We start from the raw sequence: 20,730 nt of genomic DNA, 5'->3' as shown, positions 1-20,730 counted from the left end.
TTTCACAGCTCCTTCTTGGGGAACGGTTCCTAAAAGCCAAGGACGTTTCTGAAAACATATGCTTTTCATCAACTCTTCTGGAGCAGCTGGTATGATCGCGTCTATTGATGGAGGTTCTACCACCTGCCGATAATAAGCTAGGGGTTGTCCATCCCAATGTTTAGGGCAATTACCGGTATGATTATAAAGGATTTGTTAATTATCATACCCATAGCTCCCAGCCTACGAGACATTGGGACCACAAATTTGAATATTTGTCATGGCTGTCTTAGTCCACTCAGACAAGGCGCAGCTTCGCCACAAGTAGGCGCAAGTGCCCCCAGTCAGCCATAGTGGGCAGGCGTTTAATTTGGAATGCTTATACATATTAAAATCAAGAGAACTCAGCTAGTCTTAAAGATTTCCATATGCAGTGGTTACTCTCTGTTGGAGGAGACGTCATTGTTAACTTAGATTTGTATATATTAAAATTTCTTATATTATTTGTTTAAGATTATCGAAATTTCTACCACTGTATTTACATTAACATGTTCTAAAAGCTTCTGTTACATGGCTCATGAAGAGCTTCTAATTCATGAAAACGAAATATAAAAATGACTTCTTTCTGGAATTCGAAGAGGAGAAGACTTATTTTTCCTCACTCCACTCCACATGCTATTGAGCATTGGAGTTTTGTACCATCTGCAACTGGGCAGATCAAACACTCTCAAATATCTGCTCTACAAGGTCATTCTGAAGCCTGTATGGACTTATGGCATACAGCTCTGGGGCACAGCGACTCACACAAAACTCACACTTTGAAATTCTGCAGCGATCCCAGTAAAAGCTTTTACTCTGGATAGTCAATGCGCCTCCTTACGTGCGTAACTTAGTCATCCACCTTATCATCCCGTCAAGTAAGTGCGAAATCCGGAGGTATGGCAGTCGGTACTTCTGCGAAGTATTTTACTAGAAACCCAGAAAAAAGCACTGGCACTCAAAATGCTGGACGACAACATGCAGATTAGAAGTCTGAAAAGAAGTCACCAGAGAGTTTATACCCTTTCCTTTCCGAATTCAACGAAATTTTACACTATTTATGAAGTTAGTAATATTTTCCATTTCATGGCGAAAACACAGAAAGCAGAGGAGCAACAGAAACAAAAGTCTGTCATAATTAGCTGATGAATAATAATATAAAACATTTTAAGACATTTTAAATCAGTATCTAAACCAAGAATCAATTCATTGGAACTCTAAAACCCAATATGCTCCCATTAAGTAAAAATATGTAAATTGTAAGTAGTTTTCATGTTTTGTTTTACCAAATTCTAAAAAAGATCTGCTGCTTCTGCAAAAAGAAAAGCTGCCACCAGAGACTTAAACATTAAGATGAGAACTACATTTTCTTCTAATACTAAAAGCCACGCATCGTTTGCTTATTCGTTAGAGAAACTTATTAAGTAAGAGAGGTAAGATACAATTTTCTAGCGATTGCTTTAAACTATGCTAAAAAAAAAAAAAAATTTAACAAACTTAGAGGAACCAAGAACCAGAAGCTACATCACATCCTTAATTAATTGTGGCCAATGTCCATCAAATTGCCGTAAGACTTTGAAGCTGCTGGACAGATAGATCTGGATGCCAGAGGTCAAAGATGAGAACCAAACGCAACTGAGTGCCATTATGCCAGACTTCGTGCTCAAAACTGTCATCGAAAATAAATATTTCACCTTCCTGCCAGGTTCTGTAATAAGATTAAGTCAAAATATTAACAAAACTCGTTGATTATTTATTAATTTTTAACCTAACCTTATCTCCTCGCCCACTCTCAGGCTGGTTAGATGTGGCTCAGGTGACTTGAGTGTGAGATGAGCCCTCAGGCGACAATTGGTGGGTCCGCAATGGGGCCAGATATGTGTTTGCCCTTGCAGGGCACTAAATTTTACCTGACCACGACGGCAGCGACTTGAGGACACAAACGTGTCCAAGAGTCTGCAAGTCATGGGAGCTCTCTGGCAATTTCTTTGCAAACGTTTTCCCTGAGCAAATAATTCAAATTGCTGCCAATTTCCAGTGTCTCGCAGCTGCTCCGTCTCGTCTGCAAAGTTTCCCTGCTGACCAATAAGAGCCAATGCTTCATCACGTATGCCCATCCAATTCTCTTGAATTTTTTTCAGCTCCGACTCGTAACCAGTCTCAGAGGGCTGCCAAAAAGGTTGAGCTCGCAAATGAGGCTCGTTGTAAAGAGATCTTTGCCAGGGACTAATGAAGAAATTCTTAACAGCTCCTCTTTGGTAGATTTCTTGTGCCTCTGAACTTTTACCCAAACGCTGTAAAGTCTCGCCGAGAGACTGATAAAAATATGCCTCTTGAGTGCCCTTTTCTTGAGAATTGATGGCATATTGTAAGTACGGCAAAGCTTGGACATAATTTTTATCCAGTTGCTTGAGGGCCAAACCAAAATGCAATTGGGCCACCGCATTGTTGGGCCAGAGTACCAAAGTGTCTTTGGCCACCTTTTTCAATTGTCTTAAGCTAAAAAGGCAATAGGATTAGTTAAAAAATTCAATTATATCAAAGGAAGATCACACACCCACTTATTATCCATAAGATGCGTCAAAGATAGTTCATTTCTTAGTTTAGGATCCGTAGAAAAACGCTCTATAAGTTGCTCATTTATAATGACAGTCTGATATTGCTGGCCTAAGGAAAATGCATGAATTACAAGATATATCAAAGGTTCTTTTCCAATCATTTGTGTTAGACTACTCACCCATAAATCTCAAACGTTCAATGCAACGTTTACCGGCTTCACGGTATTCCCAATCGTTTGTGATTAGTTCAGCAAAGGCCAAATATCGTTTGTAGGAGTCTATGGCCTGGCCAAGCAATTGATTGCTATGTCTCAATTCAGCCAAGTGATCCAAAAGTTGGGCACGCAGCAAATGTCCAGCCGGCTCGTGGGGAAATTTGTGTGTGATGGTGTTAAGGGCGAGCAAGGCTTGATCATGATTCTGGTTCGCAGTCATTTAACAAACAGAATTGTTTTTTTTTTTGTTAACATTTTCAAAACATGCAAATTAGTCAAAGAAATATAAAATAAAAGCAATTAATATTTATGGGATCAAAAGGAAAAGAAAACAAAATGAAAACGAAAGAAAACACTCAATAAACATGGTTATTATGGGATTTAGTAGCAGTTCGGGTTTACCTCAGGGTGGGTGAGCCTGATTAAACCATTTTTCCCCTCTTTCTTTTTCGAAGAGAACCCCATAACAAGAATGTTTTGTTTTAGCAATAAAATTTTTAAATAAGCATTAGAGTAAAAGCTATGAAATAAAATTGTCTGTATGATATTTTGATGTATTTCTAGTGATTGTTGAGCTAAATAGGAAATGAGAACGTTGTTGGTATATCAGAAAGTGATTTGAAAATAGAATGGATGCCTACCTCTCGTATCATTTCGGCATTTGCCTTACGTAGCTCTTCCTCAAATAGATCATCGGTTTCTAATTTCGCTTTAGACTCCGTTTTAGGCTCTTTGGGTTTTATTTCTATATACACAAATGTAAACAAAATGTGATTAGAATAAGGTTTTATAACATTTAAAGAAGAATATTTTTGTGGAACGGTTAAAGGTTTTTAAAAGGCTCCCATTTCGAAAATATTGTTAGTTAGAGATAGATAATATGGATTTGCTTTTTTTCTTATATCCTAGGACCAACACTTACAATGTGTGTGTGTTTGTTTGTTTGTTTGTTTGAGTGTGTCATGGATTTATATTTAGATATACGAATAGAAATCTATATTCTAATATAATACGAGTATAATATGATGATGAGGGGTAGACGTTTTGCATGATTTGTACATTTAGTAATTACGTGTCCAGCTGGGATCATCAGAGTCTGGATCGCTTTCATACTCCTTGGCCGGTAATCTGCCATATTTGGCTTCCAATCTACTCATTAAATCAGCATCATCCACATCCGAAACTTCATCAGATATCTCATCACTTTCATCCATATCTTCATCATCATCATCATCATCGATATCATCGTCATCATCATTTGAATAATGTTCGTAATCATATTCCACATAGATATTGGAGGATGGCGTTGCCTCGGGTTCGGTTTCGGGTACAGGTTCGGTTAATTTTTCTGGTACTGGTACTGGTACTGGTACTGGTACTGGTACCGGTACTTGTTTAGGTTCTTCTGGTACATTTTTCTTTTCCAGCGTTTTGGTTTCCTTAGATTTACCTCTATACATGGCACTCAGTTGCTCAAATGTTTCTGGCACATAACTAGCCGACATGGCTACATTCGATTCGCTCTCCGGTTCGGGCTCATCTAAATCACTGATCTCCACTTCGATTTCTTCTTCGATTTCGATTTCCTCTTCGGAGTATTCTTGGATGGAAATATTTGGATTTTAATAACGCAATAGTTGGATATACTTTATAAACTAAATGCCAACACTTTAAATCATTTCAATGATAAGTGCATCATTAAAATGCTTTTAAATGAACTTCGATGGTACCGAAGTTATGGCATAAGGATCTATCTAAATATATTCCAACCAATGTCATCATCGTCAAGTGGGGGCAATTCTTCCACATCATCTGGTATTTGATCTTCGGCTGAGGCTATGGTCAATCGTCGCCGCATACTGATCTCCGGTGAGGGCTCCTCATCCTCCGCTATATATGTTTGCGTATTCATATGCGAAGATTATTATATTAAAAAGTTTGGATCGTCAATTATTTATATAAATATATATATAGAGATTTTTTTTTGGAAAACAAAAGCCATACATACATACATAGGCCGTATACATATTTTTTAAACAAAGCTGTGACTACAAAAAGAAAAGGAAACATAAAATATAAATAAGCTCAAATCATAAATCATTTATAATTTTTTGATTTTCGGCGTTTCACAACGAGTAACATAAAAAATATAATGAAGAAAGTGCAAAATCAGCCTTATTTGGAAATTAGTTGTGGTTAGTTCGTTTTGAATATAAGATATAGTAGATATATAGATATATGTATTGGATCAGATCACAACATTGAGAGACCAAGCAGAGATTAAACGAGTTGCATTATTAGCATTTTATGTATGTACAAGAAAAGAACAACAATTTGGCGTGCTTATAACTCTTTTTTTTGTTTGAGATATTGAAAAACTCACTTGTATTCGGATTTTTCCTGAGTAATACAAATCGAGAAACTAAGGCTAGGGCAATGCCAACACCAAATTTAACAGCAACTGGAAAATTGATTGATTGTGATTGTTTTTTTAAAGGAGTTTTCGAAATTTTGCACTTTCTTGTACAATTTTGTTTACATTTTTTTATTTTTAATTTAAGTTTGAGCCCTAAAAACCATTAACCGTTCATTTTGTTCAAGGTTCGGAATATCGATGAGAGCTTACCTGATGCTAGCCAGGATGTGGGCTCTTCTTCTGTCTCCTTTTCATCGTTATCATTATCATCGTTGTCTTTAGCCTGACTAGCCTGAGGTTCTCTCTCCTTTTCCTGTCTTTGCAATTCTTCTTCATCGTTTTCGATGAATTGATCTAGAGAATCGAAATCATCATCGTCATCATTTCCATCCTTGAAAGTGGAACATAAATTTAATTAGTTGGCTATAAGTTTAAAAGCATTTGTTGCTTACCTCTTCTAACTGATCGTCCTCCTCATCATCATCATCATCATCATTGGCATTTTCAGTTTTCTTATCGTGCTCCTGAAAATGTATAATTAGTATTTAGATAATGTTTTTGTTTTTTAATTAACTTTCTTACTTCTTCAAATTGATCTTCATCGTCATTGTCTTCATCATCGTTGACGGCATCTGATTGCTTATCCTGGAAATGAATAGGCAACTAATTTGGCATTGTATTGAGTATTATAATGTTTTCTCTTTTACCTCTTCAACTTGATCATTGTCATCATCTTCATTATCCTGAAGTTCCTGTAGGGAATATAATAAACATTAATCAAAGCTATAGATTCTGAGAAAGGATATATATACTTTTGGAGGTAGTCACTTCTGGATTCCGAAATCACTAATTCTTACCTCTGTCGCTTGTTCATCCACATCTTCGTCATTTTCCTCCTGATCCTATAATAAGTAGATAATCCAATTTATAAAACTGACTTTTGGGATATATCCAAGTAGTTGTTCAGCTTACCTCCTCTTCCAATTGATCATCGTCATCATTATTCTCTCGTTCCTAAGGGCCACAATTTAGAAACTTTTCAAACAAATTTTACTTAAATTATATAGAATATTACCTCTTCAAATTGATCCTCCAAATCGGGTTGACTCTGAACTCTTGAATGAGATTTTGGAGGTTCTATGGATTCATCAATTTCCTCTTGAGCTCCCTCATCTTCATCCTGTTCCTCCTCTTCGTCTTCCTCATCAGCCTCTGCAGTGGCTTCTGCGGTGGCTTCTGCTGTAATTTCTTCTTCTTCGTCGGCTGCTTCATCATCTTCAGCTGTTATATTTTCTCCAGCATGATCTTCGTCCTCGTCAGCCTCTTCCTCCTGCTCCTCTTCTTCTTCTTCATCTTCTTCTGCATGTTCCTCCTCTGAGAGAATTTCTTCTGAAAATATTTGTAAAATTAAACAAAAGTTTTTAAAACTTTAACTATTTCTTTTACCTTCTTCATCATGCTCATCTGCCTCATCGTGATCGTCATGCTCATCTATGGCATGACCTCCAGGCTCATGTGCATCATGCTCCACTCTATGCTCATCAACCCAGCCATCAAAATAATTGGAAAAACGTGACTCTGATAAGGGAGTGTCCACTGAAACAGAAGATTGTTTGACTTAACATTCTCAATTTGTTTTTTTATATAGATGGTTAACTTACAATCCTCGAGACCACGATTCTCCAATATGATCAGACCAACCAGGCCCAACAGAATTGCCATCAGAGAGAAGAATATGATCTTGGCACACCAATGACCCCCCAGTGCCGTGTTCGCTATGCACGTGCAAATGTACATCCTCATTTCCCATCTTTGTTATATGAACGCCATGAGAAGATTCGTCGTCATCTGAAATCAAATGCATAGACAGAGACACAGGCACACACACACACACACACATACACACATGATTAGCATCAAAACGCTTAATTAATATGGCACCTTCAAAACAAGACACACAATGCCAAACATCATGTGTGGGCGGTGGGTGGGTCATATGGAGAGCTTTTTAAGGGGGCGGGAGGGACATTTAGATTTAGTTAGCCAGTGTGTTTGTTCTAAGTGTTTTTGTGTGACATGAAATCAGTTAAGGAAATTAAAAAGATTTCAATTGCAATTTAATTGGTCTTAAGTCTGTGGGGGCTGTTGGGGCTGGCGGTGGGGTTTCCATATGCTACCTTGAAAACTTGATTGCCTTAGAACATTCACATCGCCATCGGATTTGCGATCATCTACATATATGTATACAGAAAATTAGTTACATTATGATAAGAAGAATATATGTTTTACGACTCCTCTTCTTGTTTTTTGGTCATTCTTGTGTGTGTTTATGCCAAATATGTGCCAAATAACAAACAAAGAGAATAAGGAAATCTGCAAGTCATGCTCCTCGGCAATGGGCCAAGTACTACCAAAATGTGTACTACTATATACCATGTATGTATATTTTTGGTCAACATGTCGTTGTTGTTTTTGCGTGTCCAAAAAAGAAATATCACTCAGTCTATGGTGCTAGACCATAAAGATCGAGTAAATGGACGAAGAAGAAGAAGAAAAAAACACATTTTCCATTAGCCCATTGTGTTTAATTTCATTTTCTCACAAGATAGATCAAACAAATAATACCTTATAGCAGATAAGAGGATACAAAAGAGATAAGATAATATGAACCTCAGCTCATATCTCATATCGAGATGGCACATCGAATCCATTTGCATTTAAAAAACCATTACACAAAAAAGATTTCCCTTCTGATTTGCCATCGACGACAACGTTGTTCAACGAATTATTTCGAACACACAGCTCCGAGCAAGCCAGAAATCATAAAAAGATTTTTTATCTGGCTATACATATGTATTTGCCTAGCGGCACACGCATTCGAAATAGAAGGAAAACGACAAAAACCACGGTGGATGTACATACATATGTATGTATAATTTTATATAATAGGGCAAAGTTATTTTTAAAGGCACTCGACAATAATATTATGCTAATAAAAGAAATGAACTGCCCCCGAACTACTCGGCAACTTGCAGAACTATGTCTTTTTTTTTTCTTAACTTAAAACATCATCGTTTCGAACGACGTTTTCTAAACTCGATTTGAAAAAACTTACCGCGTTTTCGGCGTTTATCCTTACGCTTACGCGGCTGCACATCGCCCGACATTTTTCCTCCGAAATTCTTCAGTTATTGCTTTCTTTTTGTTGTTTTTCCAACTTTTTCTTGCTAAAGAAGGGAAATATGATTTCCTAGTAAAGTTGAATATGTTTTATTTTCCTCTTTTTCCCAGCAGATCGAGCGGTGAGCGATGTGCTCGCCGACCACAATCACCGCACGTAACTAAATGAGAGGGAGCAAAGAAGAAACAGACAAGACAGCTCGGGCTCGCGTGAAATTATTTATAAAATCAAATATACGCTAGAAGGGAAGCTATGGTGCCGGCGGTATTTAGGTTGCCAGACTGTCAGGAAATTCAAATTGAAACGGGAAAAGTAAGAAAGGAAAGAACCGTTACAACGAAAATGCTCCAAAGATTTTGTTTTCGAGTTTGTTATCTTTTAGTTTTTTTTATCATAATAGTTTTAGACTTTTGCAAATTTCAAATGGGTGACAACTCTGTTTACAGCAGAGGTAAAAATATTAGATATGATCTCTCATAATATATAAATCAAATGATTTTCAAACATAATATTTTCAGCATGGACATTGTTATAAATTAAATTGAACAATAAATACTTTTGATTTTTTTTTAAACACAAAATTAGTTATGATATTTTATTATTTTTGTACAAAATTAGTTATGATATTTTATCATTGTTGTACAAAAAATTATTTTGGACTTTTATTAACAATAATAATAATTATTTTAAATTCAAAGTTGTGAAAATAAAGAAACGTATCCGTTAATTTAAAGTAATAAAATAAAAAGATTACTATTTAAAATTGTTCCAAAGAGAACTGTTTAGAGTATAACGTTTATTTATCTGAAAAGAATTCAAATATATGTTAAATTTTTTAATATGAAAAATTGTAATGGATCATATTATATTCTTGAGACTTTTTGAATTACGAATGTAGATCAAATATCCAGCTTTTACCTTAGCCGATTATGAAAATTTTTGAGTAAAAGGCAGACAATCAAAATTTAAGTTTTTTTAACTAAATAAATAATCTAATTATTATTTTCTTTTGTTAACTATTTCTATTTCTATTATTGCACTATTAATTTCTGGGTTGGGTGTAATCCCAAGTTAATTAAAAATAATAAAACTTTCTTCGCATAACTATTATTAATAGCATTTAATTTGCTTAATATCTGTACTACAGGAAAATAATTACAATATACATACTTGTCCATAAAATCATTGTTTGAAATTCAATACAAGATTTATATTTTATCCCCTCTTAAATAAATATAATCAAACTGGCAAAATTCGAGAACAATTTGTTTTATTTGCAATAATTCGTATCTTGGGGTGGAAAGGAGGGAGGGACACTCTTATACAAACAATTTGTTAAGTGTTTATTTCTTGATCTATTTTATAGTCAAAAACAATTTGTTCGTAAAAATATAATATACTTTACATATAATGTTGCTTCTGTTCGGTTCTGTTCTGGGTGTGTGTGTGTTGTGTGTGTGTGTGTTAGTTTTCGTCTTTTGTGTATAGGAATAGAAATTGGTTTAATGGTTAATTTATTTTGTTTTGTTTTATACGTAATATGTATATATTTCGTTTTCATCTAGGAAAAATAATGCTTTACCCTTCTAGGTTTATCCTACAATAAACTTCAAGTAGCTTTTTCTTTATTAGATTATTCGTTTACTTCTTTGTTTGTTTGTTAGTTTTTGTTTTTTTTTTTTTAATTTTTCGTATTGTAGCGTTAACTTTGCGTGAGAGTATTCGGTAGTAGATCGATCACAAAGGAAAAATTCTTTGCATTTGTTGTTTGTTGTTGTTGTTGTTGCTGGTTGTGGGGTGTAGAATTGTTTGTTTGTTAAAATTAAAAGCTAACTATATATATATGTATATATTTAAATTTCATAAATTGTTTTTTAATTTGTTTGTTAATTGCAATATTTGTTTTTTTGTTTTTTTTTTTTTTTTGTTGTTTACTGTATACATAATTCGTTGGAGTTGAAGTTAGCAGCGGGCTGTTAGTAAAGCTTTACTTATCATTTTGACAAAATTTAATATTCATTTTATGTTTTGTTTGTGTTTTCTTTTTTCAAAAATGGAATTCGAAACATAATACTAAAAGGTTTTTGTTGTTGTTGTTTATTTACTTAATTTATTGCATAAAACAATTGTGCATTAAATGGTGTTCGTTTTTATTGAAAACAAGCATTGGTTTTATTCTTTAATAGTTTTGTTTGTTTTTCTTTTGTTTTCGTATTCGGTATTGTATGTTGTCTATAGCAGAGTCTTCTTCATTTTTTGTTTTGTTTTGAATTTTAAAAATATATTTATGTATATAGAATTTCTATGCTTAAATCTCTAACATTTGTCATAAGCTACAGATTTTCATTTGATATATCCCATTATGTGTTCATTCTGTTTAGTATAAATAAAAGGTAATTTGTTATTAAGTTTTTTTTTTGTGTGTGTGTGTGTGTGTGTGTTGTTTTCTTTATTTTTTTTTTTTTTTTTTGCATAGGTGTTTTGTGTTTTTTTTGCAGTTTACTGCGATTGCCTTTGAAACACTCTAGTTTTAATTGCTAAATATGTATCTATATGTATAATATTTAAGTGTTTTTGTTTGTTTTTCTTTATCAAGACTAATTAAAGTGTTTTGCTGATTTTTTGTTTTAAAGTTTTATCTGTGTTGCAGTATCTGCTTGGGTTTTCTATTTACAACTTCTACTTAAAGAATCGATTCCTGCTTAGGGTTTCTTTTGCGCACTTGTGGAAATTATACAAAAAATAGTTTTGTTGAGGCCTATTTTCGAATTCTCGCTCTTGATATGAATTATATATATGTATGCATAATATATAGACATTTGTTTTTGGTGTTTGTTGTTGTTGTAGTTGTTGCTGCTGTCCTTGTTACTAATACAGCATTATCTTTTGGCCTCCTTCTCCTGCAAATACATACGTTGGCTCAACGGTTTGGCATAGATCCAATTGTCGCCAACAGGCTTGAAATGCTATAAGAATAAAATGCAAAAATCAATTAGCCATCAACTTAGTTAAAGGTTGTATAATACTTAACCTTATGTTCCCAAGCCAGATCGTATTCCTTACGAACTTTGGCCTGATCCCTTTGATGTTGTTCCACCACAAATTTGGCATTAGTGGCACGTTCTATGTCATTGAATCTATAATTTTTGGAAACAAAAACAATAAAATTATTGAATTAAATGTTCTTCTCAAGTTGTATAGATTTAAATATGTTGATTTGGTTTAAGAAATATATATTTTGTTGGTTTACTTGAGTCCCGCTGTCACTTCCTTCCATACACGTCGCGATTCAAATTCATCCTGCTCAACGATTGGTCGAACTTGTTTCTTAAATATGGGTATGCGATTTACATCAACGAATACTTCGGTTTTCTAGAAAATCATACAAATGACAAAGGCACACATGGTTGAAATTTAACAAATTCGAATGTACAGATTGTAAAATCGAAGGATTACACATTTAAACAACATCGAATAGAACAACAGAACAGGCATAGATTAGGAGTAAGTTGAATAGTTTAGTTTGGTATTTAGTTTTTTAATTTTCTAGATAAACAAAGTAAAGATTTTAGGAAATTGGTCCCGAACTATTTAAGAGAAAAGCACAAGTATCGTAAGTGTAAGTAAGTGGTTGAATGGAATGGGAGTTATGGACTTGATAAAGGTTTTTTTTTGGGGTGTTTGGTATAAACTAGCTGCCAACTCGTTGCATTAGTTTTATTTGCAGCATGTGTTAAAATATATGGAAAAGGAAAAGGTTTATCTTTTGTAATAAAATAGGTTTGAAAAGTTACAAATAACACACACACACACACACAATAAGAATTGTTAATAGTAATAATATCAACAATTCTATTATTGACAAAACTACAATAATAAAGAAATTTTATCTACATATTGGTTAATAATTGTAAGAAAACTTACATTCTTATCATGCCATTTGGCTTCCATTAGACCACTCCATTCACCCGAAATTGAAACAAAAGGTTTCTTATCACTAGGCGAATAAATCTGAAAGAATAAAAAAGAACAAATTACATATCAAATTTGTTTTTCTTTATATTTCAAGGGGGAAGAACTCACCTCGCAAGATATCTTATTGCGTTTGCCACCATAAAAAGGTTTGGTTAGAAATTCCACATTTGCATAGTAACCAGTCTGTGGACATTTGATTTCCACAGAACCTCCAAGCTCAATCCAAGGCACCGTGAGTATAGATCTAAGCAAATAGAAATATTCATTACCCTTTGACATGTTGTAACTTTAAACTTGAAACTTGCCTGGCATAACCGTTGGGAAAATTCAATATATATTCCTCGCTGCGATCCACCAGAGTGACGACTCCCTCGCCTATATTGTGTACACCAATTGAGAGGCCCAAAAATTTCGATTTGGTCCATACATGGGCGGCAAATGTAATCTTCTTATTATAATGCTCGGCATAGAAGGCGGAAACTGCATGGATAATATAGTTAATTGGAAATTTGAGCCAAATGCCATTAAAGATTTTAATTACTTGGCGGATGATGTGACACTTGCTCAGCTAAAAATGTCAATTGATCTCTCCTACACCAGGGCACAGGGCCATCATTAACAGCTTTGGAGTCGGGGTTTTCATCTGGAAGCATATATTTGCGCCATTAAGTGAACTCTCTTTAATTAGTTTTAGCTTTAACTTTCACTTACCAGGTAAATCCCAATGGCATTGGAATACCTCACCCAATGTGGGATTGTAGGGTTTTTTGGCCACAGCACTTTTGCGTCCAGCATGATATGCGCTCAAATACCAACGGCAAACTTGAACAATACGCTCACGAGGATCCTCCAGCTCCGCAATCCTATTAAGTAGACGCATTAAATAACAAATTTAGCTTACAAATAACTTGTTGAACTTACTTAAGAAATAAATCTGGATGGGCAAAGTAATCGGCATACATTTCGAGAAGTGACCGACGCTCCAATATAAACGTGGGCAGCACCACTTTGGTTAAATCCATGCCAATTTTCACTTGGGACAGCAAATGCGTTATCATAGAACCATGCGCCTCCATACTAAGATCCATTTCCTCTTCCTCCTCGTACAGGGCATCGTAGTCGATGCCATTATCATAGCTGGAAGTGCGTGAGCTAGTTGAAGCTGCCTTCGAATCAACTTGTTTATTGGCATCCGGTTCGCTTTCCTCAATTTCTGGCAATGGTGTGGTAGCAATGGGATCTACTGATGTGCCAGCTCCCAAGTCATCTGTTGGTTTTTCATGTGTGGGCGATGTTGTCTCAGCGAATCCTCGTGTAGCGCTAAGGAGACAGACAGTGAGGGAGAGAGAGGGACGGGATAAGAAATAGTCGGTATAAATCAAGACTTGTTGATTAAAATTCAGTCCGGTCCCCATCGTTTTGGGCATAATTTATGTACGATGGCATAAATCTTTTGGGTATGATGTCAGCTTCTGCGTCAGCCTCTTTTCTTAGGCGCTGTTGCTTCATTTACAATTTATAAGTCACAGCGAAACACTTACAGCGACCTAGCGTATGAATAGATGCAGTGGGGTAGGAAAACTTACTCGAGCATAAAGCTCACTTTAATGAGAACCAAATAGAATGACCTTAAACATGTTTAATAAATAGTCGAAATCTGAATGAATAAATAAATTTTGAATCACTTAACCAAATGGAAAGTTGAGGGGTCTAAGAATAATTGATTGTTATATTATACAAAGTTAAATGATTTGGACCTAAGGATAGAACTTAAAGAGTCATTCCTAACAGGCTTTTAGGATATTGACTAAAATCTTATGGTTTAGGAGCTTAATCTGGAACAATAGGTATTGAAATCTACTTGAGAATTCGTTTTGATTGGAATTTAAATCAATAATCCCTGTTAAAAACAATACCAACTACATCTCTGGCCACACACACACTCAGTCACACACATACACTTATACCCACGCACACAGCACTTAAGAATCTGTGAAGCAACAAATTTCTCTACTTACCTAAGGCTGACACGACGTACCCACTTTTTGAACATAATTATTCACAATGTAAATGCACCACCTAAATCCCAAGTGAAATGTAGCAATGGCCAGTTTTATTTGTGTTTATTGCCTACTTTTGGGGGCGCCAAAGCAAGTAAAACCAAGGGAAAAGGAAAAATAAACCGAAAGAGGAGGCCGCTACTAGTTTATAGTGCCAACAGTTCTGCCATAATGCCAAAAACCAAAAATGGACAAGTTTTTGTCTTCCACACAAACACACACACACACACACCAAAACACACGCTAACAACAATGTGAGCCGATGACGAACGAAACTACAACTGACAGGAGCAGGACCAGTTCAAAACAAGCACCAGCAAACGAGAGCCACGACAAAAACAAAGCCGCCCTCCCCAAAAAGGGAAAAACGCCAATGTCAGCAACGAGCCGAGTCGCGCGCGCTGAACACTGAGAGACAGAAACTTGCCCCGCATCAGCTGACGACGCTAGGGCAAAAAGACATTAATTATTTATAGCCGAAAAATAACAACAAACAAAATGGCAAAACAGGCTCCGAAAATGCGTTGCCTTGCATATTGCAGGTGGAAGGTATGCGACAGACAGACGGACGGCCAAAAAGTACATTTAAAGCGCATGCGCCAAAAACAAAAAAAGGAAAATCTAAATCCATGAGGAGCAGGAGCGGGAGCTGGAGCCGAGGCATGGTCACGGCTATCGGCCGGCATTAGAGAGAGAGAGAGAGAGAGAGAGGGGAGCTGCATCTATCAAACAATTTGTAATTTGCTTGTTGTCGATGATGCTGATGGGTGCTCCACTTACCAACCAATAGGTGAATTGCCCAAGCTGGTAAACGGATCATCGTAGGCATCATAAAAGTCCTCTTCACCTTCACTGCTCGAATAAGAGGTCTCAGGTACAACTAGGCCCAATGGCGCTGTGGTGGCTGTAAAATGCAAAACGGCATTAACGATTGATTAAACTTTGCGCCTACTTGACATTGAGGCCAATTGAGGAAATCGTATTTACCATTTTCCGTTGCTGAATCATCTTCGTCATCGACCAGAAGGTCCCCTTTAGTTGCAATTGCCTTTGACAGTTTGTTGTTGTTGTTGCTGCTGCTGCCGCTGCTGCTATTGTCAGCCTTTGTGTCGCCACCGCCACTTGCTCCTCCACCTCCTGCAGAGGAAGCCATTGTTATTGCTGTTGTTGTTGTTGAGCTTCCTGTGGCCATTGTGGGACCATTGTATATACCATTGATGGGGTGTGCCATATTTTTGGCAATTTGTAAACTAACAATCGAGTGTTTGATATGATCCAACATGGCCTGAAAAATTGCACAAAATAGTCGACGACATTAGTTGTTTTGTTGTTTTTACTATTTATTGATTCAAAGTTTTGGCCAAACATGAGAGGCTAGGAATTGGCAGCAGCTGTTGTGTTGCCTGTTGGCCTGGCCATCTGCTGAGCAACCGCACAATTCTCAGGCGGTTTTTATGCATCTGTATCTGTGTCTGTCTGTTTGTTTGTTTGTTTGACTTTATTTTTATTTGGGGTGAGAATTGTAACCCTGAACTTGCATTGGAAATCGATGGGAAGGAACAAAAGATGAAGGTGAAACATGTGACAAAAAGAAAAGAAAAACTACCAAGGATAGAGAGTTGTTTCATGGTCCCAAAAAAACTGAAACTTCAAAAACTAATTTCATTGACCTCCCTCCTTAAGTATTATTTGAGATACTTGTCAAAATATATTTGTATGTACATACTTATTATATATTTAATTATAATTGCTAAATTTGCAAGTTTTATTTAGTTATTTCTTATGTACAAGCCCCTCAGATGGATAGTATTGAAACGGTAAATAAATTAAAGGATTTGGAGTTACTTGAGCGCCAAGATTATGGCATAGATGAGATCTCTGCTCAATTTGAGTCCTACAAGAAACGTCGCCTTTTAGAACAATTAGAGGAGACAAATAGATTGAACAATAACTTTGCTTTGAATGGAGAACTTGATGATTTACGTGCCAGTATAGATAATTTGAGATTGGGTCTACAGAAATTGCAAAATGACCAGCAGCAATTTGAATTAGATGATCTTAATGCCATCACAGAGGTCCCTTTTGTAGCAAAGGAAGAGAGTAACGAGAAACAAGCGAATAAGTCGGAGGATTCATTGTTCATAAGCTGCGGGTCGAGGCAATGCATCTATGATGGCTGCCATCGTCGTGTCGATAGTCAACTTCTTTTGCTTCATTATATAACCGATCACAGTGCCAATGGTGAGCCTATGAATGTAGAAGGCTGCCATGCCATAAGTCCTGGCCAAAGGGTTACATTCACATTTCAACCCAAACATTTGCACATACGTGATAATCAAGTATTGGGTATATTATCCTACAATGAAGGTGGATCAGGAGAAGGTGGACAGGAGATTCATTTGCCGATTGTTGTTCTCATCTGCAAAATAGCTGCAAGTATCGCTTTAAGCCATAAGAGTTTAGTGGAATCTCTCAAAGCTCGCGCTAATATGATGGATCAGGTATACATAATTTGGCTAATTACACCCCAAAATAAGCTCAAGCTAAATGCCTCATTGAGTTTGTGTGGCCGCAATCCGGCCCTAAAGATGACCAGAGCAGTCTCTGTGCATTGGCTCAATCATTCTGAGGAGTTAAACCATTATATGCGTGTGAATAAGGAACATTGGAGTCTGCCTTTTACCGAAATGCGACACATTTCTAATAATTTTCGTGATGAATTGAATTTAGCAATCAGCCTAACCGAATCACACGAGAAGTAAATTCTTGTTTGTTTATACATACGTACATACATACATACATATTTTAGTACTTACACTGTAGGTATTCTGCAAAGCCTTGCATTTGGCTTGTTCTTCGTCGTCGCTTAGCTCCGAGATGCGTTTATCCAATGCCTAATTGCAAAATAAAGTTTTAGTTATTATATAATTTTATCTTTAAAGTTTAGACTCACATTGGTCTGGTCTATCATCAGCTGAAGGTAGGCATCCGCTTCGGAAACGCGACGTCCCAGCAGCTCCAAGTGGTTGGCCCTTTTGCCACCAGCGGCCAAATTCTGCGACTCCTTGGTGTAGCCGCCAGCAATGTAGAAGGCACTCTGACTATCCCATAAACGTGAACGGTTTGCATGGCGTCGTATTGTGTCCTCTAGACGTCGCACCCACTGTTCCCGCTCCTCGCTATGACGTGCCTGTCATGCATCCATATAGACACACAAACACACACACAGACACATATGAACGGATGAGTGGTGGGCGTGGGTTTTTGGCAAAAGAACAAAGTTTTATCGTTATACAAAAAAAAAAAAAAAAAGAAAAAGAAGGAAACAAGAGAAATAAAAAGTGAATCGTAACAAGAGGGGAAAAGGGACATACACCAACAATAAGACAACTCAAGGAAGGTAAGTCTTTGCAAAAAAAAAATTGTATACCCTAATTTTTATTAGACAATCAAAAGTTCTAACATTTTAAAATTAGTTTTATTTATATTTCTTTTGATTCTCAACTCTTAATTTCTTTGAATACTTTGAATATTATTAAGAACGAAAATAGTATTAACTATTGTTAACTAAAAAAATGTATATAACATTAAACTTATTAAACAGTTAATCATCTTATTAAGCCCAACGTAAGTATAGACATATACAAATGTGTGTAATGTAAGGGTATTCAATGTGAAGAACTACAAAGGTCAAGAAATGAAAGCCAATTTCTATATCTAACAAAGGGGGGGAAAGACAACTATTACTAGACTCAAACTTGAAAGTTCAAAAGTTTTACCCTGCTCGCACCTATTCCTAATGCTAGACAGACACACTTGTGTATATATATTTGTTTATTGTGTATCTGTATAGCTCTTTATATACATGAGACAGGTGCGCATTCGCTTCGATTTGTATTGAACATGTGGGGCATGCATGCAAGACACCGGCAAATCGAATGACCTACCTGGAAATGAAAGGTCTTATGATCCACAGTGATGGTAAAGGTATTATCCTCCTGATCATCAATGCCAATTAAAGCATCTTTGAGTCTTACACAGCCACGTCGAACACCCTTCATCATTTTCTCTTTGGACTGGAAAAACAAAACGAAAATAAATTGGTCAATCGAAATATAAATTTAAATTTGATTTAATGGAATTTTTATTGTTTAGCAATTCGCCTCTTTAGCGAGTTCTCTTCTTGACGTCCGTGATTTGTTTTAAATAAATTAATTCAAAGAAATGCGAATTAAAAGTAAAGTGAATTAACTAGAATGTGTTTAAATGTGTATTAGAAGTTGTGGTCTTCGGAACGTTGCCTTTGAGTTAAATTAGGTGGCAGTGTGTAGCGGGAAAAAAGGATATCATTGAAACCTCACACTCAGGATATTACCAAACAAAAGGACTCAACATGGATGCAACAACAGCTACAAGTGGGCGAAATAAATATTTTTAAAATTCCATAGGGAAATTCAAGAATTATGTCATTCAATTCATTCCAGTGAGCCCTGTAATTGAGCATCCTTATTTGATGAACACGCCCTGGTTTATGTTGGGCACTTTGGCTCTATATCTATATATTGTCACCGATTTGGGACCAAAGTATGTTTACGCAATACGAGACCTTTAGATTTTGTTTGACCTTTAATTGGGTATTCAATTGAGCTTGATTTACATAATTAATTTCCAGTTTTATGGAACACCGCAAGCCTTATACGCTAAAGAAGTTGATTATTTGCCACAACATTATCCAAGTGGTGTCCTGTATATATGTGATTTATGAGGTAATTCAGGCAAATGTAAGTGAAGACAAATGACTGATTAAATATTTGATTTCCCCAACAGATTCTGTTTGTAACCCATGGAAATATATTATATTTCTGGAAATGCAGCGGTCCGATTCATGAACCCGAAATTGTCACACGTCATTTTCGATTGGCCCAGTTTCTTTTTTGGCTTAAACTCTCCGAACTCATAGAGACAGTGATCTTTGTGTTGAGGAAGAAACAGAACCAAGTGTCCAAGTTGCACGTTTTTCATCATATAGCCACTTTGACATTGATCTATTGTCTGTTACATTATAATGAGAATGGTAAATATTCTCTTGGACCTTAAAATTCATGATATTCATTGACTCCTTTTTTTACTTTCCAGGCACTGCAGCATTTTATCCCGTGTTCCTTAACTCCATGGTGCACATTATTATGTATTCCTATTATCTGGTGGCAGCTGTGGCCGATAAAAAAGTGATTCGTGCTCTGACGCCTGTGAAGAAATCCATTACGGTTATCCAAATGGTTCAGTTTTTCTTTATTTTACTTCAAGCGGTCATTCAATCGATTCGCTGCGGTGTTCCCAAAGTTGTATTCACATATTTTGTTATTGTAGTTGGCCTCATGTTTTATGGTTTCTATGATTTCTATAATAATTCCTATAAGAAGTCGCAGCGGCGCAAGAGTTTAACTTCTGAGAAGTGAGAGATTTTTTGAATAATAATCATAATCAAATATGGAAACAACGCATAAACAAAAGATATCTAGGAACAAAAATTAAACAGTTGGCTGCTTTCTTTTGGGTTCGTTGGCTTGCTTTGATTCGAAGAAATGCTGATAAGATAAGGCTTGTGAGACGGGGCTATCAATCTTATTCACTCACCGTATAGTAGGAAAGGAGGCCAGCATTCTCGTCCAGAACAAAGAACCGATACTGCCATCCCTTCATCACATTTGTCCATTTGCTTAGGGTGCCTTCGAGGGTTCCAGCGCCGGAGCTGACACTGCCACTGCCAACACTACTGGGAGCTGGTCCGCTTCCCGAGCTAGAGGCCATTATTATCTCCACTCGCAACTCGCACCCTTCTCCACCTTCGCCAGTTCAGCGCCAATCCCAAATGGATCTGATTGGAATTGTAATAATAATTGCACTTGGGCCGGGCCGTCACGGTGATGACGCAATATTTTTCCCACTCTGCAATGGAATCTCACTTTTGATGGGTCTCCACCACTCAGCCTAGTTTGCTTGAGTTTATGCAAAACCAAATAAAGTTCTTAGTTTCGGTATTTACTGGTGGTAAGATGAGATTTTGCAAACAACAAAAGCAACAACAAAAGAATAATCAACAGCTCATTTTGAGCTTGATGTTCGCGACTCATGAGTCCGTTAAGAATGCTCATGTTGAATCAAAATTGTTTAGCTACTTTTTAGCCTCTAAAAGCTAGCACTAATATTGCCCGCGCATATTTAAATTAATTTTTATTTCATGTTTCATTAAGAGGATTTGAACCTTTTTATGGAAATAATTGTATATTAAATAAGCCATAAGCAT

General features: G+C 36.2%; 4 protein-coding genes across 5 annotated transcripts; 2 read left to right on the top strand and 2 right to left on the bottom strand.

The window, feature by feature from the left end:
* Nucleotides 1-1,275: 1,275 nt before the first annotated feature.
* Nucleotides 1,276-8,567, bottom strand: Asph (Aspartyl beta-hydroxylase). The gene is given in 19 exon segments (XM_068288836.1): nucleotides 1,276-1,726; nucleotides 1,792-2,517; nucleotides 2,580-2,685; nucleotides 2,756-2,996; nucleotides 3,433-3,536; nucleotides 3,864-4,391; nucleotides 4,562-4,681; nucleotides 5,175-5,252; nucleotides 5,418-5,598; nucleotides 5,660-5,731; nucleotides 5,790-5,852; nucleotides 5,915-5,959; nucleotides 6,065-6,109; nucleotides 6,180-6,221; nucleotides 6,283-6,596; nucleotides 6,654-6,803; nucleotides 6,869-6,968; nucleotides 6,970-7,055; nucleotides 8,323-8,567. Coding segments are annotated over 19 exon segments (3,204 nt in total). The 5' UTR covers nucleotides 8,375-8,567; the 3' UTR covers nucleotides 1,276-1,575.
* A 1,074-nt stretch (nucleotides 8,568-9,641) lies between these two features.
* On the bottom strand, nucleotides 9,642-20,502 carry LOC137576405 (oxysterol-binding protein-related protein 9). 2 transcript variants are annotated; one of them, XM_068289496.1, is made up of 15 exons: nucleotides 20,061-20,502; nucleotides 18,371-18,499; nucleotides 17,377-17,613; nucleotides 17,240-17,317; nucleotides 15,411-15,708; nucleotides 15,204-15,327; nucleotides 13,285-13,683; nucleotides 13,075-13,226; nucleotides 12,905-13,006; nucleotides 12,669-12,843; nucleotides 12,472-12,607; nucleotides 12,313-12,399; nucleotides 11,639-11,760; nucleotides 11,420-11,525; nucleotides 9,642-11,354 (listed from the first exon to the last, which is right to left on the bottom strand). In XM_068289496.1, exons 1-15 carry the CDS (start codon nucleotides 20,232-20,234, stop codon nucleotides 11,268-11,270), a joined length of 2,406 nt encoding a protein of 801 aa, XP_068145597.1. In that variant the 5' UTR covers nucleotides 20,235-20,502; the 3' UTR covers nucleotides 9,642-11,267. The 2 variants fall into 2 exon arrangements, with proteins under 2 accessions (XP_068145597.1, XP_068145598.1); XM_068289497.1 differs by lacking the exons at nucleotides 15,204-15,327; nucleotides 15,411-15,708; nucleotides 17,240-17,317; ... (1 more) ...; nucleotides 18,371-18,499; nucleotides 20,061-20,502 and adding an exon at nucleotides 14,382-14,806.
* Nucleotides 16,171-17,351, top strand: LOC137576407 (uncharacterized). Its single transcript, XM_068289498.1, has one exon. It carries the CDS (start codon nucleotides 16,223-16,225, stop codon nucleotides 17,183-17,185), a length of 963 nt encoding a protein of 320 aa, XP_068145599.1. The 5' UTR covers nucleotides 16,171-16,222; the 3' UTR covers nucleotides 17,186-17,351.
* LOC137576862 (very long chain fatty acid elongase AAEL008004) lies at nucleotides 18,678-19,959 on the top strand. Its single transcript, XM_068290195.1, has 5 exons — nucleotides 18,678-18,838; nucleotides 18,908-19,007; nucleotides 19,096-19,189; nucleotides 19,251-19,497; nucleotides 19,560-19,959. Exons 1-5 carry the CDS (start codon nucleotides 18,817-18,819, stop codon nucleotides 19,880-19,882), a joined length of 786 nt encoding a protein of 261 aa, XP_068146296.1. The 5' UTR covers nucleotides 18,678-18,816; the 3' UTR covers nucleotides 19,883-19,959.
* Nucleotides 20,503-20,730: the final 228 nt, after the last annotated feature.

Source organism: Drosophila tropicalis, unplaced genomic scaffold, assembly GCF_018151085.1.
Source record: "Drosophila tropicalis isolate 14030-0801.00 unplaced genomic scaffold, ASM1815108v1 contig_593, whole genome shotgun sequence".
NCBI classification, from domain to species: domain Eukaryota; kingdom Metazoa; phylum Arthropoda; class Insecta; order Diptera; family Drosophilidae; genus Drosophila; species Drosophila tropicalis.
This window is presented reverse-complemented; position numbering and strand designations above follow the sequence as displayed.